The sequence below is a fragment of the Carassius auratus genome, chromosome 41, assembly GCF_003368295.1.
Source record: "Carassius auratus strain Wakin chromosome 41, ASM336829v1, whole genome shotgun sequence".
NCBI classification, from domain to species: Eukaryota; Metazoa; Chordata; class Actinopteri; order Cypriniformes; family Cyprinidae; genus Carassius; species Carassius auratus.
In genome coordinates, this window is record NC_039283.1 from 23,042,828 (window position 1) to 23,070,596 (window position 27,769).

Here is a 27,769-nt window from a genome sequence, read left to right on the forward strand (position 1 = left end):
GTGACTTGACTTGTTAAATTGCTGTGTGTGTGTGTGTTTGTGTGTTTGTTAGCTGTGTGACTGAGGGAAAATGTAGGCCTGAACTGAAGTGCTTACAAGCCCACTGACAGTGAGACTGTGAGAGAGAGTACTTACACCCCACTGTCTGCGTTGATGGAAGGAGAGGCTAAATTATAGGGCCTGTCAGTGTGTGAGAGGCCAGGCTGAGTGTGTCTTTGTGTGTGTGTGCGACAATGGGGTGACCCATCAAATTTGGTTCCACTCGACTCGAGACTGGGAAATCAAGCTGCCACGGAGCGATACTCTCTCTGAGAATTTGTTTGCTTGCAGTTGAATGGGGCCTGCGTGTCAGCGGTGAGGCCAGAAATCAGGGGAGAAACCTAGTTGAAAATTCTGAATAAATAAATATTTTAAAATAGATCTATTTTAAAATAAATAGATTTCTTTTTCTCTTTTTTTGAAGATGCTCTTTTGCATCCAGATGGTGTAGTTAGAGCATCTACCAGCAGGGTCCAAACCATTAGACAACTGTATTGTTTCACTGTTTGAACATATCTTTAATCTATTACAAAGCCCTCTGTCTGTTTACATACCACACGATCGAAATGAAATGTAAGATATCCCAGATAAATCTGCGAGTAATCTGATGATCTAGTGATGTTATATTGGGACTATTTTGGGTTCAGTTCTTGTAGTGTTTGTGTTCCACTGGTGAGGTCATACTGGAGGGGTCTCAGGTAAGGGTTTGGTGGCCCGGAGCTGAGGCGAGGAGGTATCTGGTACATTCTGATGTATTTATGAGCACTGAGCTAGCTTCTTACTGATGTCTTATGTTTGGATAGTATGTGCTTCAGACAAGGCACTCACACGCTCTGTGTGGGAGAGAGAGAAAGAGAGAAATTCTATAAATTCTATCTTTTCCCTGGACTTACTGGGGAACATAATGGGCGCTGGCGCATATCATTCTCTCACATCATTGTGTGCCTCTTTCTGTCCGTTTCCTTCTTTATTTCTTTCTTCCCTTTTACTGTATTTGTTCTCTAACTCTCTATATTTAATGGCGCTTGCTAAGGCATGCATTGCTATTATTGTTCTCATACTAAAATATGTCACCACTTTACCACAAAATGATCTTTTCAATTACTTTACATTACTACTAATACATGACATTACTACTAATAGTTAAGGTTTTAAATAAAATATGAATTTTTTTGTATTATTTCTTTAATTAATTTGATCAAATCTGATATATTTTGCTTTTTATTTAACTTTTATTTCAAGTAAATAATTATTTAATTATTTATAATTAATAAAGACATTACAAATTCAAATGTTTGGAGTCGTTAAGAATTTTGTTGTATTTTTAAAACAAATCTATTATGCTAACCAAGGCTGCATTTGTTTGATCAAAAATAAAATGTATAAAAAAAAAAAGTAATATTGTGAAATCTCATGACAATTTAATGTAATTTATTCCTGTGATAACAAAGCTGAATTTTCAGCAGCCATTACTCCAGTCTCCAGTGTCACATGTTCTTTCAGAAACATTTATTTTTATCACTGCTGAAAATTGTTTCCTTTTTTTCAGGATTCTTTGATAAATAGACAGTTCAGAAAGAACAGCATTTATTTGAAATATAAATAATTTGAACAGCAGTGTAATTAACTGTAAAATGTACAGAACAATGTTTTTCCAAACCATTTAATTCAGAGTATAATAAAAGATTAAAGTCTAAAATTCTCCCTTTATATGGGGTTTCTTGAATATTTAATTTATTAAGAGGGGGGGGGGTGAAATGCTATTTCATGCATATTGAGTTTTTTACACTGTTAAAGAGTTGGATTCCCATGCTAAACATGGACAAAGTTTCAAAAATTAAGTTGTACGTTTGTCACAAGTTTCGGAAAGTTTTTTTCGAGTATGGCTCTGTGTGATGTTAGATGGAGCGGAATTTCCTTGTATGGGTCCTAAGGCACTTCTGCCGGAAGAGCGTGCGCTCCCGCATAGCAGAGCACTGAGCACAGACATTCACTGATCAGAGAGAGAGCGTCGTGAAATGTCACAAAAGAAGAGTGTTTTTGGTTGCCAGGGCAAGACAACCCTGCACAGATTACCAAAAAAAAAAAAAACAGCAGTAAGGGACCAGTGGATGGAGTTTATTTTTACAGTGCATCAACGGAGTTGTGCAAGTGTTTTTGTTTGTTCCCTGCATTTCGAAGTTTGACGCCGGATTTGCACATCGTTTATTTCTTAAGGATAATGCAGTCCCAACGAAAAAGGGTCACGATCGTGTGTTGGAAGCGCAGGCGGTAAGTAAAACTGCTTCAAATATCTCTGTGTTGTTAACTTAGCTATCAGCCCGTGAGCACATCAAGTAAACAACATGCGATGTTGTCATCAAACTGCACTTTCCACATGTACAGCTTAAAAAAAAAAAGACGACATAAAGTGGAACTTAGTCATTTTCCAAAACCGCTAAGCAAATATATACAGTTTCAGTACATACCACAGAGACGCCTTTGCTGATGCTGCTCTCGTTCAGTTTCAGCCTCTGGATCTGATTCTGGATCATAAATATACGCTGAATCTGACTGCTAGCCATGATTTGTTTTGTATGGTTTTTTCCTCATGGTAATGTCACAGCTTCCAGCTATGAACGCAAAAGCTTACTCGTGCTCGTGATTCTTTAGCTCCGCCCACACATCACGCCTCCAGCCGGTCGTGTTTTTCCGGGAAAAATCGGTACAGACTATCTTTCTCTTATGAATATAATAAAACTAAAGACTTTTTGGAGTTATGAAGGATGCAGTACTACTCTATAGGTACTCAAGATTAACAGGATATTGAGTGAAAACAAGCATTTCACCCCCCCCTTTAATGACTAAAACATCAAGGGACATTTTTTGTCACCATATTTTGAGATCATTTTGACGATAAAATTGGAGGTAAAAATCCCATACACTTAAATTATTTATTTGCAACTGCATAGCAAAACCCAATCATCACAAGTGGTGAGTTCGGTATAATTTTATTTTTCTTTTTTTCAGTAAAAAATTTCTGAGAGCATCTGCACACGTCATTTTATAAAACTGCTGCATTTCCAGTTCTTTGCTCTTCACTTCCTCAAAACTCACTTTTCCCATAACCTTTGAACAAGCATGATCTCTCTATCTCTCTCTCTCTCTCTCTCTCTCTCTCTCTCTCTCTCTGCAGGGATGTGACAAGTGTCCTAAGCGCACATGAGGCAGGAATAGAAGGTGTTTAGATTTGGCTGTAGTCTTTAGAGAGAATGGCAGTGGTTAATGTGGTGGAGTGCAGTATGAAAACCCCACACTCTCTGTTGTGAGATCTGCTCTGCAGAGCTGTACAATAAGTCAGATGGATGGCTTTACAACGCTCGTAAACATGTAAACATGATGCCCATGACCTCGGATACAGGAAATGCTGCAGGCTCTCAGGATTCCTCCAGTGTCCCATCATGCCAGCATGTGCGTTTAAATCTTTGCCATGTTTTTGAGTGAGAGGAAAGAACACTGAGTCCTAAACATGAGCTGACATATTAAATAATTTACGTTTCTCCATATATATGAGCTGCACAATTAATAGAGTAAAAAATTGGCTGCCATACTTTAATATTCAGTGAGCTCGTGCTGAACTGCAGGTCTCATGATACTGTGTAAACTTGCATTGACGGCTTTATTGATCATAACAAGATGGGAGCATTCTATTATTGACGCTTTGGTCGCTTCCGGTGTATAATTTATTCAAAATCTGATAACAGTTTTTTTTTACTACTATTATTCTGCTAAGAGGGCCAGTGATAAGATGACTCTTTAGACATCGTCTGGATTTATAGATGTATAAAACATCAAAACATTCATTCAAGAACAGCCTTGATTAGCCTAAATATAAAATGTAAATTTTATTAATCACAATTAAAATTGAATCATTATTACATTATCAAGAGAAAGAAATTAGTTTTATTTATGTATTTCATAATCCTGCAGCCCTATTTATAGTGCATACAGTTGGTTCTAAATGTTTAAGATCATCAGTGAAAATATTTGTATTTGTAAAACACGTTTATTCCTAAATGCCCGCTTTGGCCCAGTTTTGCCCTTTGAACCACTCCTTAGGGCTGCACAATTAATCAAATTTCTAAATTGTGATTACGATCATGGATGCCACAATTATGTAATCGTTCAAAGTGGCAATTAATCATCCACGTATGTTATTCTTCGTGCTTAATTATGCATCTTTTTTCTTTCTACATGTTATCTTAAGTTTTTTTCCCATTATTTTAATTTTAGTTGTGGTATAACATTATAACACCATTCATATTTTAACTTTTTTATAATTTAAAGAAGAAACCAATCCGATGTATAGTTGGCTTGTGAGGCTTAATACTATAGAAAAGCACCAAAAAAATTCAGTTAGAGTGTTTTCAGCTTGTTTATTTTCATATAAAAAAACACTATGCATTTGCATCAAACAATGATATAAACATCATTCAGTGTAAATTGTAATAACTGTAATTAATCATCGCAATTACAATTTCAAGGGAGGAATCGACGATTAAGATTTTTGTCATAATGGTGCAGCCCTAACACGACACACAATCGATCATTGTTGTGGCTGACATTAGATACATGCACGCGGTGTATGCACCTGGAAGCGCAGGTGTGGTAAAGGGATCAGGGGTTTGGAAAACAGCTTGAATATGTGTTAATAGTCGAGGTGTGAAAATATTTTCAGTGGATCTGCTATAAAGGTCATGTTGTGGCTTAACAGAGTAAAATGTATTCATATTTTCTACACTTGTATGAAAAAACCAAATGCAAACATTATTCACGTTTGTATTTTCATGCATTGCATTAGTATTGCATGAAAAGATTGCACATACATTTAGTCCAAAAAAAGGAAGTCTTTGTTAATACAAGGTAGACATTGATTGAATAAACAATTGACTTTCACCACAATACAAAGTGACAGTTAAATTAGCATCAGATTACCTGCATTTGGCTTCCATGCTTCCAGTTTGAATGAAGTTATTGAGTACATGTGAACAGCTTGACCATCAGTCAAAGTGCTGTGTGCCAGTGTGCACACCAAATCGGATGCCCAGTTCTTAACAAATCAATAAATCTGAAGCTAATATCATCAGTAAAATAAAGTGTCATGCCCAGCGGGTCTTCAAACTGTGGCAAGTGTGTGGAGTCTCTGTCATTTCACACCAGGGCTAACTGGAGATTTCCCCAAACCAAATTTTCTAAACCGCATTATATTTTGATTTATTCATGCTTTGTTCGTCCTCGACAGTGTTGTGATTGATTTAGTGCTGTTCCGACACAAACAAAGCTGGGCCCAGATAATCGGGTTTATGCAAGATAGAATTCTAATGAGGGGGAGTAGTGATCTTTCGGTGAAATCTATCTGATCTGGGGCGTTCACTAATAGCTCTGTCTGCCTCTGACCCGAGAGAGGACAGCAGTCAGCCCCACGGAGGGCTAGTGATTTCAGCGGAGAGCCCATTAGGAAGCAATATTGCATGTATTTTTTTCTTCTTCTTCTTTATCAAGTGTTCACTAGGGCTGCTGGGATGAATCATGCATATCCAAATCAGACAGATTTGATTTCATACACACACAAATGGGCAGAAACACCTGAAACGGGGGAAGCATTTTCCTGCATTTGTAACCAGCAAATATGTGTTTTTTGTTGTTGTTGTTTTTTTGTGTGTTTTTTTGCATGCACTGTCTGTATATATCAGACAATGAATAACTGCTAAATAAGCATCTTTTTTCAACAAAGTTCTGTGTACCACCTGTTTTCCACTCGTGCTATAATAGTTAATTGCGGCTTGCAAATAGTGCTGACTTTTGTGAATAAATCTATTACCACCCTAATTTGACAGTGCGTCGGAAGTCTAAAAACCCTTGAGATGTTTTGCGTGAGCACATAAACCCAAATTTATTTATTTATTGCCTTCTTCAGTAAGGATGCATAATTAATAAAAAGTGACAATAAGACATTTAGTTATGTTGCAAAAGATTTCTATTTCTAATAAATCATGTTCTTTTGAACTGTTTATTCATCAAAGAATTCTGAAAAGAAAATATTGTTTTGAACACTGATGATAATATGAAAGGTTTCTTTATAGAACCAATTTGGAAAGTTGAAATGATTTCTGAAGGAACATGTGACACTAAAGATCGGAAAAAATGCCTCCTGAAGAGTCAGCTTTGCCATGACAGGAATAAATTGCATTTTCAAATATATACAAACATAAAACAGTTCATTTAAATTTTTATAAAATTTCGTAATATTACTCTATTTTTTATCAAATAAATGAAGCCTTGATGAATATAAGAGACTTTAAAACATTAAAAACATTATTCATTGCAATTTATAAATGCATCCATTCGCAAGAAAGTGTTTGTGTTGGAATTTTTTTATTTACTTAAATATGCATGGTGCAGACTGTATGCTTAAACTGGATTGTAAGTATTTTATTTTATTTTATTTGTTTTATTTTTTGCTGAAAAACTGCACACAAAAGCGGTGCAACTGTTTAGAGAATTCACCTCAAAGAGACAACTTCTGTTTTTATGCGGCAAGAACATTCCTTCTAAATGAAACATGAACTACAACCTTTTAAACGAGCATGCAGTGAACTGGCTCCTGACCTTGCATTCTTCAGTGTTTTATTAGAGAACTGAGACAATAGTCTGTCTCTCTCTCTCTTTCTCTGGTGACCTGCTCTCAGGACAGGCTGTGCAGACCAGCATCCACCAAACCAAAGTCAGACAGGCCCATTAAAAGGCAGCAAGTGGGGAGGATAAGCTGATTATGCAATGTTTGTATTCTACTCAGTGTGCGTCTCTCTTTTGCTGTCTGTCTTTCTGTCTCTCTCCCTGAATTGTCTCTTTCCTCATCTTCTCTATCTCCACTGAGGGGAGATGTCAAACCGGCCAGTGATATTTACCCGCTTTAGCCCAAACAAACAAACCAGTGCTCAGAGTAAACTGCTCTCCCAGCACTGATCCAAGATCAGGGCATCACACTGGGAAGCGGTTGTTTCATGTTTTATTTGTTGTCATTACTATATCATTAGAATAAGGGTTATAAAGAACGCATGCATTATATTTGTAACCTTAGAAAATGCTGTGGGTCGTCATTATTCCTCAAGTTTCTTATCCTATTTTTTATGCAATGGGACACACGTGGTGGAAATTAAATATATTTCTTATGTTACAAAATATTTGTCTTAAATAAATGCATTTCTTTTGAACTTTCTGTTCATCTTAGAATCTTGGATCATGGTTTTCGCAAAAATACTTCGATTTTATAAATTAATAATAATAAGAAATGTTTCCTGAACACCAACTTAGCATATTAAAATGATTTCTGAAGGATCATTTGACACTAAAGACTGGAGTAATGTCTAATGAAAATCCAGCTTTGCCTTCAAAGGAATAAATTACATTTATACATGAAACAAAAACTCAATATTATTGTTTTTGCTGTATTTTTGACCCAATACATACAGTTTTGGTGAGCATAGAAATAACTTTCTAAAAAATGATTTAAAAATAAATAAGCTACAAATTTTAATAATAGTGTATACTGTAAAAAAAAAAAAAACACCTAGCCTTTTTTCACAAATATCATCAAATGCAATTACAGAGACCTCTGTGTTATGAGATTGTTTTAAATTCATGACGTTTCTAAATTTTGCAATATTTCACAGTAAAACTATATGTTTTGTTGCATCTCAGCTTTTCCCCTACAGTTGACCAAATCACATTTTTACTGTAGTATTTTTACATTATATTTGCTTTAAAATTATAAACCTTTTATACAGTGTAGCATGTGTTTAAAAAGACGTATTTGGGAGGCTTCTTAAAGTAGGAGCACTGTATTGTATAATTCAGAAGACTGTCTGTGTGTAAAACTCTAGGATAAGGCTCAGCGCCCATGGCTTCATGGGAAGGCCGGCTTCCCATCTCGAAAACAAACGCCACACACGTATAATACCAGGGTTGTGTTGTTGTTGTGTTCAGTCAAGTCTCATGTCTCACCGAGCATGTGTGGGCTCACCTCACAGCACCGCTCAACTCTGGGCTGTGTTTTTCTCTGTTTTCTCTCTATATGTATCATACAGCGGTGGCTGAATCTGAAACCATAGTGCATCGTTGTTCCTGGATCTGAAAGCCACTGTGCCAAGCTGGCAGTGTAATGGATCTTTGCGGTAGGCTGCTATTAGAGCGTGGGCGATGTGTAGACACCAGCTTTGTCAGGGTCACATGCTCCTCCTACCCACTCAGTGCACACGGTTCCAGGTCAAACAGCTTTCTTCCTTTTGGTAAACACCATTCTGTCTTTCTTCTCTGTGTGTTCTAGAACAGCGAGTTCCATGTGATGCACATGTACTCAATTTGTTTTCAAGGCATTCTGTGTCAAACCAAACTTCCAGTTAAATCAGCTTCTTTGAGTAACGAAACCCTGATTAACCCAAATGCGGTTAGCATCGGTGCATCCCCTGTGTTTTCAGCGATGCAGAATCATAATCACAGAATCCAGTCATAAAAACACAGTTTACTGTATAACTTAGAATTGTCATGGAATTTGCCGAAATTTGGATGAATAAATCAAAGTAGGGCTATATACTTAATGGCAGGTCTATATACTCCTTGTTCTACGTCTTAAAATACACAAGTAGCACAGTTTTGTCTATGCTTAGTATTCTACATGAAAATCATGGTGCTTTCAGAGCCTGCCTCACTTTATGAGGACATGACTCCATAAACTTAATTTCCAGAGCTACTCTGAAAAGTTCACCTCACAAGCATTTCAACATTTTATTTGATCAAGATTATAATCACATATACACACAGAAACTCAGAGGTCTTCACTATAAGCCGTCATGATGTTTCTTTTTTCTTGAAATTATGTCAGAAATATACTGTTATTGTACAGTACAATATACTTCTCAAAGTAATGACAACAATAATAACAATACAGTAGACAATAGTTTAAAAACAATTTGATTTATTATTTATTAAGGAATATTGCACACTATACATTGTGTATATTACACAATTTTTCATCCACGTTGTTTTAATTGTACAATTAAATTTGTCTTATATTTAAACAGTAAATCACTGTTTTGTAGCACTTTGTCAAAAATGGAAGGAGTTATTTATATTACATTTTAATAGATTAGTTAACATTTTATCAACCGATTTGGTTCCCACCATTTTTATAACAGTTCTGTATTAAATATAAAACACAAAACCCAGAAAAATTTTAATATAATTTCTAGGAAAAAACACATTGCATAGGACTATATTAGCAGTAATAGTAAAAGTATTAATTAAAAAAAAATGAATCTTGAAAAAAACTAAACAAAAGAAAACATGGAATTTGGGATAAATTAAAACAGAATTTGGGGGTTGGGTGATATAATGGAAGTCATAGGGCCCTACAGCTTGTTTGAGGTCATCGGGAAGGAAAGGATGCCAGGTATGAGTGCAATAACAAAGAAATCTGGGAACTTGAGGGCCACCGAGGGGCTGAGGGTGGGAAACTTGGGTGTGGCTAGGAATGCATGCCGCCCACAATGAGAACTGGAGGTCTGTGGGAGCCCAGCTGGAGTTGGCACACAGGACTACAGCCATAGATTAGAAACACATGTCTATCTTATTGACGGACCCCCCACCCCCACCCCTTCCACATTCCCTCCGCAACTGAATATCTGCAGTGCCATGACCCAGAGTTAATAAACAGCTTGGAAATACATGTGGTTAAAGCTGTCTGCTTGCGTAAATGTTATGGAAGCACTTATGGACACACAATCAAACACACTTTCAATACAAAAAAATAATGTTTTGTTAAATTATGCTTTCATTTTTGTGTTTGTCTCTACAGGATTTAAGAGGACGAGAATTAGTTTTTATTGGGAAAACTCCTAAAGCAATGAAAAGTGGCCCAACACTAATTCATATATGCCCCATGAGAGAAAAAAAAAATGAGTCAATAAATTAAGAATTTTCCCTGCAATAGTTCATATTACATTTAAAACACGTCATCATGTTGGGACACTTTCTGCAATGGTGTGTAGAGCTCCAAGGAGACTCTGATTAAAATATTGGCGAACTGACACGCGTGCAGCGCTGCAGATGTTTGAGTGATTGCATGTTAGTGGTTTGCCCTGTGGTCGTTTGTGGAATAGCGTCATGCTTTAGCTCATTAATTGTGATGAAGTGTCCGATTGAGATACCTTAACAGCTAGTGTGTGTGTGTGTTCTTGTACATATGTTTCTGTTTGTGTTTATAGGTTTGAAGCCGTCTAGCATGGCCCGCGAACCTCCCTTGCCAAAATGTATCACAGTAACCATAGTTTCCACCAAAATACTACAGCTGTGTCTACAATAAACCTGTGTAGAATTTGATATTAGATGCCACAGTCATGAAAAATAAAGTAAAAATGACAGTTTAGTAGGAACTAGCATTTTTTGCTACAGTTTTACCAAGATGTTGCTGTACTTTTGCTAGAGTGGGTTTTGTGTTGCTACGCAGTAGTAATAGTTTGTTTTTGTGCGTGTGCGGTATGAATTCCCTTGATGAATTTCGGTTCTGAATCAAAAATCTCCCATTCTTAACAAAGGCTCAAAACTTTCCACACATGAGTGAGATTCAGGACTTTGAGTTCAGGGCAACCTGACTAGCAAACCAAACAGAGCTAATGCTAAGCGGAGTCTGCTCATAAAATCAGCATGGATATTCCACCATGCTCCAAAAGCAGCACAGAAACTCCCAACGTTATTTGGCTTCGCTGTTTGCTGGTTGTTATTTTAGAGTTCGACCTAAACTGTGAGGGGGTTTAATGCACGCCGTTTCCCACTGTCTCAGCTGAAACACACACACACACACACACACATACAGACTCATTGTTTTTGAGATAGGGCCGGGTTGGGGCTGCTTGCTGAAACATTTCAAGTCTGCTGCAAAAGCTGTGATCTTTTCTGCTGCCTCGATGTCGGTCCGTCCTTCACAATGGAGCTGCTTGTGGTGTGCTGTCGTTATCAGTGCTGGTCAGCGTGTGTGTGTGTGTATAATAGGAAGGTGATGACAAGGCTGCAGGTGTAGATCCTGCCTTCTCTGCAGGTGGAGGAGAGACACGTTTACTTCACCTCACTACAGCTCAAAGCACAATGAGATCACAGGGGCCAAAAACTCAACACTTCTCTTCTCTTATCCATTAATCTTCTCCTTGTTTTTTTCTTGTGTAATCTTTTATGAATCATTTATGATTTGGCAAGAGTTTTCATATAATTTAGAGAAAATTGTTGTTTATTAGAACAACTTGTATTGATGGAGAACAGCTTGTTTTAAAATTGTAAAACATTTTGATTTTGGAAAAATGCACGCACATTTTTCATTTGATTTTTTCATTCTAATTGGTATCTTATTTTTAAATACTTAAATATCTCATTCAAATGTCTGTTTTCTTGTCTCTTCTTTCCATTTGATCTCTTTTTTCTCTTCTTTTCATGTCTTATCTTTCCTCTTCTTTAAACAATGAACAATTTCTGATTTGGTTAGAGATGTAATGTATTCTAAAGAAATTGCACAAACACACACACACACACTCACACATATTGACATGATAGCATCACACAGTTGCTGCAGATTTGTCAGCTGCATATGCATGTTTTCTGATCCACCTCAAATGTTGAATACTATATATATATATATTTCTGTTTATCAACTGTCTCTTCTCTTCTGATCTCTTTTCATCTGTTGTTTTCTTGTTTCAGTCATCTTCTTTCATCTAATCTTTTCTCTTTGGCATCATACCCCGTTAGTGTTTTTCTGAATAATTACAGTCTCGAAATGGCGATTTTATTCTCAAATCTTTGACTTGATCCCTTGTTTGATTTCTCATTCTAAACAACAGACAAATAAGAACAAACAACAGCTATTAATTATTCTATTCAGCTACAGAATATGTAATGTACTGTTGAGCCATTTCATCTGCTTGTTTTGGTATTTGTTTATCTGGTTCCATGCAATATATGTGCTTATTTACGCACAAAGCATCCTCTGTGGTCTGTGACACAACAGCTTTCTATTGTTCCACAGAGCAGCTGAAATATCGCAGTGCAGGTGAGAGCGCGCGGAAGAGAAAGTGTTCATTTTTCTCTGCCAAACTAACATACTTTCAGAGGTGACTGTAGAGTCATATCGCCGGAGGGCAGGATTACTCAGAATAGTTGTCTGGACTCCACAAAGCAAAAACTCCTCCTCCTGCATCTATCATCGCACTCTGCCAGATCCCATCATGCAAGAAGTGTGTGCTCGCTTTAAATGAGTTTTTCTGGTTGCCGAGGAAACCAAATTAAGTTTAGCTTAGCTGTGGCGTACAGGAATTTGTTCAACTGGAGAGCAAAATTTCCTGCTCTTCAAGTGTGTTCGGAGACTTCAGAGAGGTGTTCCACACCCTGCAATTCATATTGCCGTCATGACTGAGCGAGAACATTGAAGTGTTTCGCTTCAGTGCCTGCCATCCTGCTTTGCACTTTTGGAAGAGAACTATTTTGAACTCTCCGCTCCCCTTTTGCATGAACCGGCCCCTCGGGGTCATAGAGGAGCCTTCTCGCTTTGCTTTCCAAGTGTTTTCTGTGTGGTAAGAGATAGTAAGCGAGATACACACTTCAGTGAGCACCAAAAACAAAAAAATGATGTTTCGAAACAAATCGGCTGGCGCAGTCAGCACCAATTTGAGTTATCAATCAGGTCATTTATTATTTAGCAAATATTAAACAAGGCGCTTTGAAGACCTGCCAGGGAAGTTGTTTTGATGGTGGGGATCTGAAAGCATGCCCGTGCCAAAAGTGGAGTCGATGGTCTGAGTGTCAAAGACATAATGGAAAGTGCGGGAGGGGGTGCAGGAATTCGAGGGTAGATAGTCGAGGAGTGTTGAACTTCAAAAGGTCATTGGATATTCCTCCACCACTTTGTGGGTTTGGTGTGGGTGTGATACCTGTAGTGTAACATTTCCCTCTCTGTTCAAAACGTAGTCCACTTTCTTTGCAGAGGTCATGACCTTTCCATCATTCGTATTGCGGTTGACCTATGAAGATATCCGTTCACTCCTCCCTCTCACGCCCTGCTGACTAGCTGACTGATCTTTTATATTCTTCTGTGTTTGTTCCCTCTCCTCCACAGCCCCGACGGAGCCACTGCTGTGCAAGTTTGCAGACGGAGGACAGAAGAAGAGGCAGAGTCAGAACAAGTACCCTCAAAATGGCCGACCGTGGCCTCGGGAAGGAGAGGTGAGCACTGGCGACCTTAAGACCTTCTAATATCGGTCTATCTATTAATCTGACTAACTATCGACCTGTTCATAAGCCAGTTTCATAACTTGGCTTTTTAATAAAAACTGCATTTATATTCATTTTATATACATTTCATTCTACTTCCTACTTTCTGTTTGCATCTGTTCAAATTCAATCCAAATGCAGCCATTGGAATTCAGACTCAGTTCAGTTCCAAATGACACACAACCTGATCCTACTTACTTACCATTTCCACGCCAGCTTCTGCCCTATTTTTCCCTTGCATTCCCATTACCAGAATACCCAGCCTTGAAGAAGGGAGTATGTTGGAAACAAACCCTTTGTTTCATACGTAAGATGGAAGAAAGGAGGCATGAGAAAACATTTGATTGATGGAGTCATCTGGCCATGTTTGAGTTCCCAGTCTTTCACTCTGGTCCTTTAATCTCTCCTCTCCTGGTCTTTATTCTCACGAAGCATGTCGCGCCGTCTGGGTTGGCTTGTGGGAAAATGTAGACAGGGTGTACAGTTGGCATTTTCTGGGCAGCCCCAGCTGCTGGCATGATGCGGCGGTTTCGGGAAGCGTGCCCAGTTACCGACCAGAACGTGATCGCCCGTTATGGGGAGCTGGCAGCCGCCATTACTTTGGCTGCACTCTCTCATGAAGGCGTATTTCAATATGCAACCTCAGGGGTCTACATTAACTAGATAGAGTGTCCAATCACATGTAGGTTAGGTCAATGGTTTTCCCACCAGTCTCCAGGTTTTCTTCCCCACTGAGTAAAGCTTGGCACTTGATAAACCTGCAGTATATGAGCGTTGTTTATCTGCTCCAGTCCAATACGGGTCTAAGCGGCCAGCTTTCCCCCCTTATTCACTTAGTGTGGCTCTGTCAACATGAGCTATGCTTTCTGCAGCCTTGTAAATACCAAATAACTTTGTGCAGTATCGAATCCGAGCCTGTCTGGTATTACAGCCCACCATTCTGAGGTAATGGATCCACAGCTACTAGTCTTGGCCATGTTCTTTTAAAGATATAAAGAGCACTTGGTCGGCCCCTATTAGATGACCCTGTTCTATTGCCAGCATTACTCAACAGACTTTATAGGATACTTGCTTCACCTGAACTATTTTTCACTCTTTGTCCTGTCTGTCTTGTGTTTCAGAGTGGCATGACGCTGACCTATGATCCCACTGCAATGCAGAATGGGTAAGAGATTAATTTGTTGTTTTGAGTTTTCAATGCTTGTTTAAAGGATAATTCACCCAAAAATGAAAATGTGATGTTTATCAGCTTACCCCCAGGGCATCCAAGATGCAGGTGACGTTGTTTCTTCAGTAGATAACAAATGAATATTTTTAACTCAAACCATTGCAGTCTATCAGTAATATAATGGAAGTGAATGGGATTCCACAACCACAATGTCCAAACTGTTTTTTAGATTGTACTAACTGAGATTGTAGATAGAGTGTCAGTGGTCCATTTGAGAGATGGTTAAGTGTTTTAGAAAATGTTTGTTATAATTTTAATTTTTTTGAAATACAGTAATATTGTAAAATAATACCATTTAAAACAGTTTTCTATTTTAATATACTTTATCTAATATGCTGATTTGGTGCACAACAAACAGTTAAATAATTTTATGATACAGGATTGTTTGAATTGAAACTTCAAAAATCAGCATTGATTTGAAATAAAAATCTGTAATGTCAATGTTAGTGTCAGTGTAGTCAAAAATCTCACTTTTCACTTTTAATGTAAAATTTAATTTCTATTGGAAGTGTGTAGAGATGCATATATAAAAATACATACAATATATCACTTCCCACTCCAAGTATATCTTAGTAAAATTATTTCAATTAGAAATTAATTAAAGGGTTAGTTCACCCCAAAATTAAAATTGTCATTAATTACTCACCCTTATGTTGTTCCAAAGACGTAAGACCTTCGTTCATCTTCAGAACACAAATTAAGATATTTTTGATGAAATCAGAGAGCTATCTGACCCTCCACAGACAGCAATGTTCCCAATGTTCCCAGGTACAGAAACGTAGTTAATACATCGGTAAAACAGTCCACGTGACATCAGTGGCTCAACTTCAGTTTTGCAATGCTACGAGAATACTTTTTTTGCGCAAAGAAAATAATAATTAACATAATTTACATTCATTTACTTTAACCATTTTTCTCCCCCAAGTTACGTCTTCAACCATTTTAGAGAGTATTACAATGCATACACATGCATTGCCCAAATCGTAAACAACGCTGTTGATGCAGATTACCTTCATGCACACGTTTCAGTTGCGTTGCTGTCTGTGGAGGGTCAGATAGCTCTCTGATTTCATCAAAAATATCTTAATTTGTGTTCCGAAGATGATCAGAGGTCTTACGGTTTGGTATGACTTGAGGGTTTATTTTTGTTAATTTATTAGCATAAGCAAACATTTCACAGAAAAAAAAAAAAAAAAAGGTGGACATTTTGGAAACTGTAACTTAAAAAAAAAGTCCTTCTACTTCCTGAATTATATGAATAATCCACCAGAGGGCAGAATACATGTGGTACATCATATACAAAAGCTTTTTTTTTTTTCAGGAAGTTACTGATTGTGTTAATGAGACATATGGCTTTAAAGGGTCAACTAGTTTAGCCACCAAGACATCCTTGACTAGCCAGCAGGTTCATGAAGGTTTAATCTGGTCTATTCAGCAGGGTTAACAACATCTGAGGTGCAGTGAGTAATACTGAACTCTTCAGAGCTGTCTTAAATTTGCACACGGTCACACACATACACACACAAATACTGTCAAAATCAATCTGCATTTTGTGCCATTGTTGCACCGAAGAGTGTAAGTGTTTCGTCAGGTGCTGGTTTCAGGCCAGGAAGATGGGTACTAGACTAGGGTAGATAAGACCCTTTCTATCTGTCCGCTCCAGTGGACGGAAGGCCTAGGGCTCTGTCTCTGATCCGGCACTCTGGGGAAACAGTCATCATCGTACCTTAGTTACCAGCTCTGGCTCCTTCTGCAGCCCTGACTCAGCACTTGCTGTCTGTGGGAAAGGGAATGAAATAAGGGAAAAAGAACCAGATTCTGAAACGCTTTTATTTGTTTCCATTCTCCTTTCCATCACTCCTACCACATCAGAATATATATATTCAAAGATCGTGTTTCCTTCTTCCTGTACATGCTCTCACTCGGGTCGTCTTGTGAGACTGGGACATAAGGGAGCATGAGCTCTCTCGGGCAGCCAGCTTTTCTCTCCCCATGCTCTATTTCTCCGCTTTCAGACAAGCCGATCAATAAAGCCTAGCAACGGAGCTTGCAGATGAAACATGTCCGCAGTAGGTACACAATGATAAATAAAGTCCTGCCCGAGAACTGTAGCTATTGGGAAAATGCTGTTGCTCGGGTAACACTGAGAAGTCAACAAATCAGCTGTTGTGACACGAGCCTGTGAAGATAAACACACAAACATATAAAAGATTTTGATTTCAAATAAATGCTGTTCTATGAAGCAAGAAATCCTGGAAAATAAAATTAGCATAGAATGATTTCTGAAGGATCATGTGACACTGAAGACTGGAGTAATGATGCTTGAAATTCAGCTTTGCCATCACAGAAATAAATTACATTTTAAAAGAAATGATTGAATTATGGTATATTTTTATAAACTTTTTATAAAAAGTATTAAGTGTACTGTTAATGTGACTTGTACAAACTTCATATTCAGTTTAAATTACTGTATTTTCCGGACTATAAGTCACACTTTTTTTCATAGGTTGGCTGGTCCTGCGACTTATAGTCAGGTGCGACTTATTTATCAAAATTAATTTGAAATGAACCGAGAGACATGAACCAAGAGAAAACATTACCGTCTACAGCCGCGAGAGGGCGCTCTATGCTGCTCAGTGCTCCTGTAGTCTACACTGAAGACATAGAGCTCCCTCTCGTGGCTGTAGACGGTAATGTTTTCTAAATAAATGAGACTTATAGTCCAGTGCGACATATATGTTTTTTTCCTCATCATTAAGTATTTTTGGACTGATGCGACAAATATGGTATTTGTGTAGCACATTTCACGAAAATGTGCTGTTGTTACATGCTTATTTTTTCCCTCTATACTGTAATTTTCCGCTCTCAATGTTGTAACACTCTTGTTTTATACGAACAGAACTAACAGTTTTTCGTGTATCTTACAGGTTCTACTCCTCACCATACAGCATCTCCACAAACCGCATGATCGCTCAAACGTCAATCACTCCATTCATCGCAGCCTCTCCTGTCTCCACATATCAGGTATGATCACAGCATATACACAGCAGTCAGAACGAACACACGCTGCAGGCAAACAAACTCACACATTTACATCTACACACTGGCCCTTAGAAACTTTTGGACACTTAAGATGTCATACTTAAAATATGCATTTGTTCTAAAGAACGATAGCACAGTTCCTTAAGCAAAACATTTCACAAAAAAAAATGGTGTTAAATAAATTTAACACTTTCTTGTTAAAAATAATAACAATATATCTAAGAAGAGTGTAATTCATTCTGAGAAGAGGTTTAGCACCAATTCTTTGCAGATATTTTATATCTAATGCAATGACTTTCAGGCATTTTTAAGAGAAATTTGAGTGTCTAAATGTTTTTGGAGCCACTTTATACAAACACAATGCCATCTGCGTCACATACATATGAGGAGATCATGTGGAGGTATAGCATGTCTTCCACCTCTCTCTGTGTTTGCTCTCACGTTAGGAATGCTTATTAAAGCTGTGAGTGAGCAAACAGTGACTATGAGCATCCTTAATTGATTTGGCTTAGGCTAAACTAAACAAAACATTGCTGAGCATGGAGAATTGCTAAGCCCTTTAGATCATGTACCTCTCGTCCTCAAACACACACACATGCGATCACAAGTGCACATATACAAACCAAGTCTTAGTTTACGCTCCTAGCCGCACGCTTGTTATGATGCATTCTGCACGCTACCAAGTTTATCTCTTAATCAGATTTCGTGATATCATGTGTAAAAGTGCCTTGCTGGCCAGCGAATTAATTTTAAATTGCAAATAGTGCTGAACCCGCCAAAACGAGTTCAAAGCCAAGCACTGCACAAGAAATCAATGCACTGCTACCTTTATTCCTCCCCTAGTCTCCCCTAGAACTTCGAGAATGGAAAAAGAGACAACTGTTTCCCTTTCCAGTGAAAGGACAGAGAGAAGGAGAGAAAGAGGGAGAGCAGAGTGAGAGCATGAATCTTTTAACAGTCGGCGAGAGAGAGAGAGAGAAGGTGTGTGCTTACACATCTTAGTGGACTTAGTGTGTTTAGAGAGAGAGAGAGAGAGAGAGAGAGAGAAGCACGAGGTGGATCACAGTGATGAACAAATCCCAAAGGCTTTTCTTCCTAGAACAACATAAAAGGACACCGCATATAAATTTAGACACCTACAACCGTTCAAACACACATTCACGAAAATAAATGCATACTTCCATCCTCTCAGACAGGAAGTGGCCAGTTATTCTCAGTCCGTGTGGCATAAAAATAAAAAGTGTTACAGTGCTATTTTAGTTTTTTTTTTTGTTGTTGTCGTTATTGTTTTTTTAGTTTTAGTAATTTTGTTGTGCATGTTTTTCATTTTTATTCATTTCAGTATAAGTTATTCACATCTGTTTTGTGTATAAAATAATGCTCATAATAACATAATTTAGCATTATTATTTTTATATATATATATATATATATATATATATATATATAATTTTTTTTTTTTTTTTTTTTTTTTTTTTTTAGTTACAGTTTTTGTTACTTGGTTGTATGTGTTTGGTATTTTTATTATCTATTTTTATATATGTTTTAATTTTTTTTAATATAGTTTTTTATTAATTTTTATTACAGTTTTTGTTTTATGTATTTTAGTCCCTTTAGTGTGTGGTATAAAAAATAATACTCAAGCATACCAGTCTTATTTTAGTTGCATTTTTTTGTATCTTTGTATTATTATATTTTTTTTTTCATTTGTTTTATTTTATTTCTTTATTTTTTATTTTATTAAGTTTTTGTAATTTTGTTGTGGTTTGACATTTTTATTAGCATTTAGTCATTTTAATGTCTCTATTTTTTTTTTTTTATACCAGTTTTAGTTTTATTTATTTTAGTACATCAAGTAAAAAAAAAAAAAAAAAAAAAAACGAGAGAGAGAGAGAGAAATGTTGCCTTGCCAGCTGAAACAAAAGTTGTATTTAATTTTTAGTAAATGTTTATTTTTATTGCTGGTAACAACTATTATTATTTTTATAGTTTTAGTTAATTATAGTAACCCTGTCCTAAATGTAGTAAATGTTGCTGTGAGAATTACTCTGGCAGCGAGATGAAAGGAGAGATTTTTTGGGGTCCAAGTCGGCCTTAGATGATGAAATTGCTGCTGCAGTGCCGTAATTAGGAGGCAATATCGCTGTGTGTAGAATTCAGATCCCTGTGTAATTATCGCTCTTGTATTACTTGCTCCTGCCTTGGCTGTTCTGTGGGAATCAGGGCTTCGAGGCAGCAGGAGGAGGCGTAGGAGGGGGGTAAGGAGTGAAATTAAGAAATGCTGGTTTCCTTCCACAGGTCCAGAGTACATCGTGGATGCCTCACCAACAGTACGTTATGCAACCTACGGTAAGTGCTGCTGAGGAGGTGTTCATTTATCTTGGTGTGTGTGTATGTGTGTATATGCGTGTGTGTGCGCGTGTGTATGTGTTGGGGACATGAGGAAACCGTCAGATAGAGAGAAATGAGGAAAGGGTGAAAGTGATTTTCTTTATCTTTGTGAAAGAGAGGATGTTCTATGAGCTAAATTAAAAAAAAAAAATGCTGGGGATCTTTACCCCCATTGCCCTCTTGTGGCCCAGCAAGTAAGCGCGGGGGCGGTGAAAGGGGTGTTTATATGTGTTTATATAGTTCACCCAAATATTTAACATTTTTGATCATTTACTCGCTACTAACAGGCATACTTTAATTTGTTATTCACTGAAAATTTCTGTTTTCTGTCTCATGTAGTGATGTCCATGAGACAAATTAGTTTGAAGATGTGCTTAAAGTGACATCAGAAGACAATATAGAGCATTAGTAATATGAACCAGGGGTTTTCAATTTTTTTGATGCCACAGAAACCCCAATTATGCAGATCCCCTTTCGAGGGACCCATTTAAACCCCTAAAATATAAAGGCATCTATATATTTTCAGCATTTACACTGTTAAAAATACAAATATTATATGGAAAATATTTTCTATTTTATGTTCATATGTACACATGCACATATTTTTTCTGTTATTATTATACATTTTTTTAAATTACATTTTACACAATTTTTTCTTCAAACTTTTCTACACACCTCCTAGCACATTCTTTTAAAGCCACTGACCACTTTTTGTGAAACTGTTATGGTACTCGTTGTCATTTTGCAACTCGACCGCTCACATTGTTTTATGGCAGAAACAAATTTATAGGGATTTGGAAACACATGAGGATGAGCAAATGATGACAGTATTGTCATTTTTGGGTGAACTGGCCCTTTAAGGGCAGGCGACTCAAGGATCTGTTCCTCCAGTCAGTCTGCAGTCTGGATCAGATAAATTGTCCCTTGTCTGAGCTCCATCGACATAACTTTGTCAACCTGGAGACATTTTTTTTTTCTTGTTCTCGGTCTCACTGCACAAATACATCGGTACAAACTACCTCTCTTGTGTTCTTTCCCTTAACTCTTGTATAAGAAGGCAACCCCTTGGCTGAGGTCTGCCCACCGTCTCTTTGGCTCCAACCTGAACTTGGATTTAGTGTAAGCCAGAGGTCTGCATTCCACTGTGAAAATGGCCAAAGGTAGTCTGGGATCAGGGCTTTTCCTTTGGCAGGGCCTGAAAAAAGTCTTCAGTCAGCTGTTTCCAGATCCGCAGCAGGCAGACGCAGGGCTTTATGTGATCCTGAGCAACTCGAGAAGTGAACAGGGTTATAGAAAAGGAGGCAGATGTCTGTCTGACTAGATACTGTAGTAATATTTCTGACTTCTTATGTTTGTGTGTGTTTGTGTGTGTGTGCGTGCGCGTGTGTGTGTGCTTGTGTGTCTATGTGTGCATGTGTAGTCGGATGGGAGGTTTGATGATCATGATTGTGTTGTGTAAATGTGTTTGTAACCAAACCCTCATATCTAATGATCTGGCAACCCATCAAAAAAGACCTCAGCTGCCTGAGAGAGAGAGAGAGAGAGAGAGATGCAGTGGGAGTCTGTGAGATGATCTCTGCCTAATTTGAAAATCCTGGAAAGAAAACAAAGGCGGGAGAAATCATGTTCTTTGCTTTCTTTTTGTGGTTCCTTTGAAGAGAGAAGGCCAGCAATTAAAAGTGGCTGAGAAAGGGAAGCATTGTTATTGGAGAACACCACTGAATTTGGCACCTTGTTACCGTGGAGACACGTGACCATAGCGACCGGAGCCGGTGATGAGGGTTTAAGCAGATCAGCAGACAATGGAAGTCCTCTGAGCTCCTACTCCGCAGTGCTGTGTGTGTGTGTGTTTTAGTGTATCTTAAGTGCACCTGCTGTTGTGACCTGCTGATTATTTTGGCCATATAGCTGAGTTCTGCATTACTATAGCCAGATTATTGCTGTGTGGCTGTGTGTGTGTGTGTGTGTGTGTGTTGGCTCACTTGTGTCCTTATAAGGGTTGAGTAAAATTCAGAAATTAGGAATTGGTCTCCTTTTAAAACACAAATGTGAATTTGAATTGACCATGAACCCGAGGATGCAGAATTGGAATTTAAATTGGAATGACAAGAGGAATTTACTGGTATGCAATTCAAAAGAAGTTCAACAAAGTCACGCAACAAAAGAGTTTCATTAGTTCAGCTTGGCAACAAAATGGCCAAGAACAGATCACTTTTCAGCCTGCTTCATGTAGTTTGGCTCAGACTTCAGGGAAATTAATACGTCCTAAAGTAAGTTAATTCCCCATTTTATTATCGACTTTCAGTTAATATAGTGTATATATTATATTATTTTTGTGAAAACTATTCGGTTTAATACTGTAACTCAAATCTTCCTTCTGCAGCCACTAATTTAGCTTCAAATAAATTGTACATTCACAGATGTTGGTTGATTTGTGTTTATGTTTTTTATCTGCTTTTATTTTATGTTGTACTTCAACATGACAAAAAAAAAAATACTGATTCTTTGCTATTTTATTTCTATTTTTGCAGTATTGCAAAATTATCAACAGTATCTTGACCAACCAGCTTTACAACTTGCGGGTCAACCCGTATTAACTAATTAACCAATATTGAAATTCTTGCACGTGTAAGCTAATTTTTTCAGCAGGGTAGCTGCACAAATGTTGTCAGCAGGGCACACAGACACCAACCAACAAGCACACACTTACCCACAATGCACCACCCAGAGGGCCATCACTCTACTGTACCTGTTTCTTTCCATCTAAGCGCAGAGAAGAATCCCCAGCCACCCTAACCAAATCACATCCTGGAAATGAACATTAATGAATCAAGGCCACAGTGCATTACAGCAAAGCCGCTTAAAGTGGAACCGCCATGCAAGAGGAGAGAAAAGAAATGAAACGCTTCTCTAAGCCCCTACTAGTCACGGCCATTTGCAGAAACAAAGAAGCCCATGTTTGAGTAAAGATTTGAGTTTATCGCAGCCCAAGAATGCTCTGTTGGGATTGGCGGGGTGCTGTGTGTGTGCGTGAGAAAGAAAAAATGCATGGTATATGTTTTTCTTAAGTGTGTTTAAATGGTGGGAATTAGTGGTTATGCCTTGGCACATTTTAGTTTAAGATTAATATCAAACATCCTCCCTGGCAGCCTGCTTTTAATAAGCACCGGTACCTGGGAGAGACAAAAAGATTGACTTCCTTTTCCTGTCTCTATTTTAGACGTCTTGGATAAAAAACACTCCTTCCTCTGATGTCATGGGAGATTTCTGCTCATCTAGTTTACATCGGAAATCTCTGGCTTTAAACGGCAGCCACCAACGTTTTGGCTGCCAGAATTCGAAACCATCAGCTAAGATGAATGTGTATTTGGGCTGAGGTTGGAACTGAGTTTACAAGGCTGTTGTCTGAAGAGGGAAATCTCATTGGCTGTCTCAGAAATCCCTCTCAGAATGTCACTCACTTTCCGAATACGTCCCCTCAGGGAAATGAAGGAAAAACACACACGTACGCACAAGCGCGGCTTTAATCGTCTGTCTAAGTCTCACACTGATACGGCTGTAAATTAGAGTGGAGAATTATTCAGCATGGATTTCTTTTTTCCTTCGCTCATTATGAAAGCTTGTTGTGGGGCGGGGGAACTGTTAGCTCGAGGCTCTCGCGTCTGAAAGCTGAGCGTGGCGGCTGAACGGTTTACCTCTGAAAGCGTGAATAGAGACAGAGCGCATCTGACACCAAGTGCCTGTACAGTTTATTCTTCAAGCGCAGACAAGCACCAAGCTGTGAGAGAGAGAGACTGAAGCTTGCATGTTTGTGAGTGTGTGTGAAGGCTTTTTTTTTTTTTAACTGTTGGTGCACAGAAAAAGAATATATCTCTTTCAGAGCTCTTCAGAAACTGGTGCATTTCACCTGGAGCCGTTTTGTGCTAGAAAGGACGAAATAATTATCCATGCAATACTTGCATATCATCGTATCGTACATTTGTGTTTGTTTAAAACCCAATGATCATGTTCTCCAGCATGATTTATGGTGATCCAAAGAGCATACTTTCTTCCTTAAGAAGCAGGAATATCTGACCGGTGTACAAAGGCGGTCACATGATCAGTGTCACAGATTGATTATTTGATTTGTCACTAATCAAATAAGTCAATTTGTGACACTGATCATGTGAACTCCTTTGTACAAGCTGGTCGGATATTCTTGCTCGGAAATAATGCAGAAACCTATTATAAATGACTTATTTATGTGGCATCAATGTCACTTCATTAAAATACTTACTTCCAATGTTTAATTGGATTTTGAGTGCCAGAATAAATGCATTTAGTCAGGAGTTACCACACAAGTGTCACATGCTTGAAAGCTGATGCTCTTCCACAGCCGGAAAAAAATTCTGAAGACATATTCTGATTGTCATTACAACGATGAGACGCAGAGGGAGAAGAAGGGCTATAGACGAATAGAATTTCAAGATTTAAGTGTTTTAAGAGAGTAATCAGACATTTAGCCATAAATACAGTATATACTTCTGCCTAGAAAAGAATAAATAGATCATCATGAATTTTATTCGCGTATTGATAGATAAAAAAATCTAAATTAGATAATGACCATAGATAGCTTGAAATCTTGAAAAGCAACTGTAACTGGCCATTTGCAACCCATTTTACTTGCATAATGTGGCATGTTTCCAGAGGCCCGTTCTTCGTACGTCGCTTATTACATCCAAGATCAAATGACACATCCAAGATGATATCATCGCGCTAATCATGATCCGGCTGATTGGGTTCTTCGAACACACCTGTTGTGTATGATTAGTATCGCTGGATTGAGTTATCTGAGATAATTGCGCGTTCATGTGTTGGCTTAAAAGGGGATATGTATCGATACTCGAAACCATGATCAGCAGTGCAGCGATTGGCTGGGGGGAAGACGGCAATGTAATGACGTCATATAATTTAAAATGACACCCAACGAAAAACTTGACAAATTTCTGGACTTTTATAAGGAAACAGCCAGGCAAACAAAACTACATACATTTTATAATAGATACATGAAACAGATAATAGATACATGTTTTTATTTTATTAGAATTTCTTTCATGATTCCCAGTTATTTAGATTCGCAATTTATAATAGTTGAGCAGTCTTTACATTTTTAATTCAATGTAGAAATTATCTATTCATTTCATTTTATATTTGGACAGATTTGTTACGTGACAGCATTAATGAAAGTTTCTTAAGGGTCAATATCATGTTATCTGCATCTCCTGCGCTCCATCAAGCCCCTCTTATAATAGCAGTCAGCACTCAAAATAATGCACGACTCTATTATCTGTTTAGCATGTGTGTAAGACTCTAATACAATTATGAAGTAATAATTTTATGACAATTAAATATTTCAGTGAGTAAAACTGTCTGTGTCTATAGTATAGTATCTAGCTGCAGCATTTTTATATTATTTTTAAATATTTTTTTTTAATGATTATTATTTTAAATTATTGTCCATGGATCAGTACGATACTCTTGTTATAAAGTAGCGGTGGTAGCAGGCATATTTTGAGTATCAATTCTGGTTGAAAAGAAGCGATCTAATCCTGTTTACATGAAATAAGTCTGCTCCCGAACAGGTAAACTGTCCGCTCGGCTAAAGTAATGAAAGTTATTGCTGTATTCTCCATTCATAAGTTCATCAAGGCTGCATCTATAAAAGCAGTAATACTGTGAAATGTTATTACAATTAGAAATAACTGTTTTCTATTTGAATGTATTTTCATATGGTCCTGTGATTGCACAGCTCAGCATCACTCCAGTCTGCAGCATCACATGAGCCTTTACCAATCATTTTAATAGACCAATTTGCTGCTTAAGAAACATTTCTTATTGTTATCGATGTTAAAAGAGTTGTGCTGCTTTACTGTATATATTTTGATACGTTCAAAGTTTTTTATATATTTTGTTCAGGATACTGGACACAACGTTCAAAAGAACAGTATGAAATGGAAATGTTTTGTAGCATTATAAATCTTTTTTTAGTCGTTATTGATCAATTGAATGCATCCTTGTTGGATAAAAGTGAATCAAAATGATTATCATGAAGACAAACGGTTTATTTAAAACAACATGCTCTAATGAATCATCCACAAAAAGGCCAAGAACGTGCCTTGAGTCAGTAAATAGGGTTCATTTTTATCTTATGTTGAATCTGTAGTCCGGACTGATGAATTTCTACTCAATCACTAATTCAGAGATGTGATTTTGTACCGATAAGAGTCTTAAACACAACACTACTAACAGGAAAGAGTGCCTCATAATCTGTAACCAGAGTTATACATGGCACAATGGTTTCTCTTCATCCCAGCGTCAGAATTGAACTTTCTGACAAACTGTTTGACGGAGGGTCTTTTCTGAAAGGTTAATCCTAATCAAGTTGGCATGCGAGAACGAGCGTGTGCTTGCGTCTCTGGCCTAGTTCTGTGAAAGCAGTCATGTGACGGCATCAGATGATAGCTCAGGTCAGCGGTTGCAAATTGCAGACGTCTCTCTCTCTCTCTTTAGTCTGTTCCTCACATGTGTTAGCACTCTCATCCCAGCATGCCTGAAACGTAAACACACCCGTGGTGTGGAGCAGCTCTGCTGTTAAGTGAGCAATGCATCATGTCTGCAGAACTATGCATGGCTCGCATTTGGATCGCATTATTTCACTTGTTGAAGTGGAACAGCTCACGTCTGGCCCTCATAATAGGGCCCAGCTGTGGCTGTACGGGCCAATGAGATGAGTGAAAGAAAGAGAGAGTTCTGAATGCATGATCAGCCTGTTGACTCTAATGAAGTCGTCCAGTTGGATTGTTGAATGCTAGCTCATTTCCTCTCCCATGCTTCACGCAGTTCGACCTGTTATAATGTGTGTTTGTGTTTGTACATGCGTGTAGGGTGCTGTGATAACGCCAGCCATGGACCACACCATCTCCATGCAGCCCGCTAACATGATGGGACCCCTCACCCAGCAGATGAACCACCTGTCCATGGGTACCACTGGCACTGTGAGTGTGTCCGCTGCCTTCATCATAAGGCCTCATCACCTTCTGCTGGTCTGAATTGCGGAGGAGCCGAAGAAGAAAGTTAAATGCTAATTAAAATTTGGCAAACTATTATGGAAGAAAATAACAAGGAAGTTCAACTCTACCCAGGGATGTAAAAAGTACTGGGAAATAAGTTATGAATACTCTTGCCAGTATTGAACTCAAGTATCCAGCCAAACATACCTGAGAGAAAGTAGATACAGTTTTTAAAAGCATTTAAAAACAAAAAGTCCTTTAAAAAAGTAAAACTTTATTCTTAGCTTTTTAACTTAGTTGACCAATATCCTGACACCTTTTACCTGACCTTATTAAATGTTTAACTCTGCCAAATCTGATTGATAACTGTTGGATATTTGAATAACTTTGTTTGTAGCAGTGTTGATACTGAAAAAATATATACATATTAATTGGAAAATGAAAATTAGAACTACTGACTTGCCAACTAACTTTAATAAGTACTAAAATTATTAAATCTCAAGCTAAAATGAAAATATAAAAATAAAAGCTCATTCAAAATACTAACTGTATAGTACTATAAAATGTAATAGTATATAAATAAATTGGTTCTGTGAAATGATTAATCGCATCCAAAAAATATATATTTTTACATAATAAATATAAACAGTACATGGACATATAGTATGTCT

The 27,769-nt window shown here is 37.7% G+C and overlaps 1 protein-coding gene across 1 annotated transcript in view; it reads left to right on the plus strand.

The window, feature by feature from the left end:
* Positions 1-27,769, plus strand: part of LOC113059310 (RNA-binding motif, single-stranded-interacting protein 3) — a 142,724-nt gene that overhangs the window by 108,826 nt on the left and 6,129 nt on the right. Inside the window, exons 7-11 of the mRNA XM_026227713.1 lie at positions 13,235-13,341; positions 14,511-14,554; positions 17,545-17,641; positions 19,957-20,007; positions 26,973-27,083. Of these exons, the coding sequence (XP_026083498.1) occupies positions 13,235-13,341; positions 14,511-14,554; positions 17,545-17,641; positions 19,957-20,007; positions 26,973-27,083 (410 nt within the window). The remainder of the gene's footprint in view (positions 1-13,234; positions 13,342-14,510; positions 14,555-17,544; positions 17,642-19,956; positions 20,008-26,972; positions 27,084-27,769) is intronic.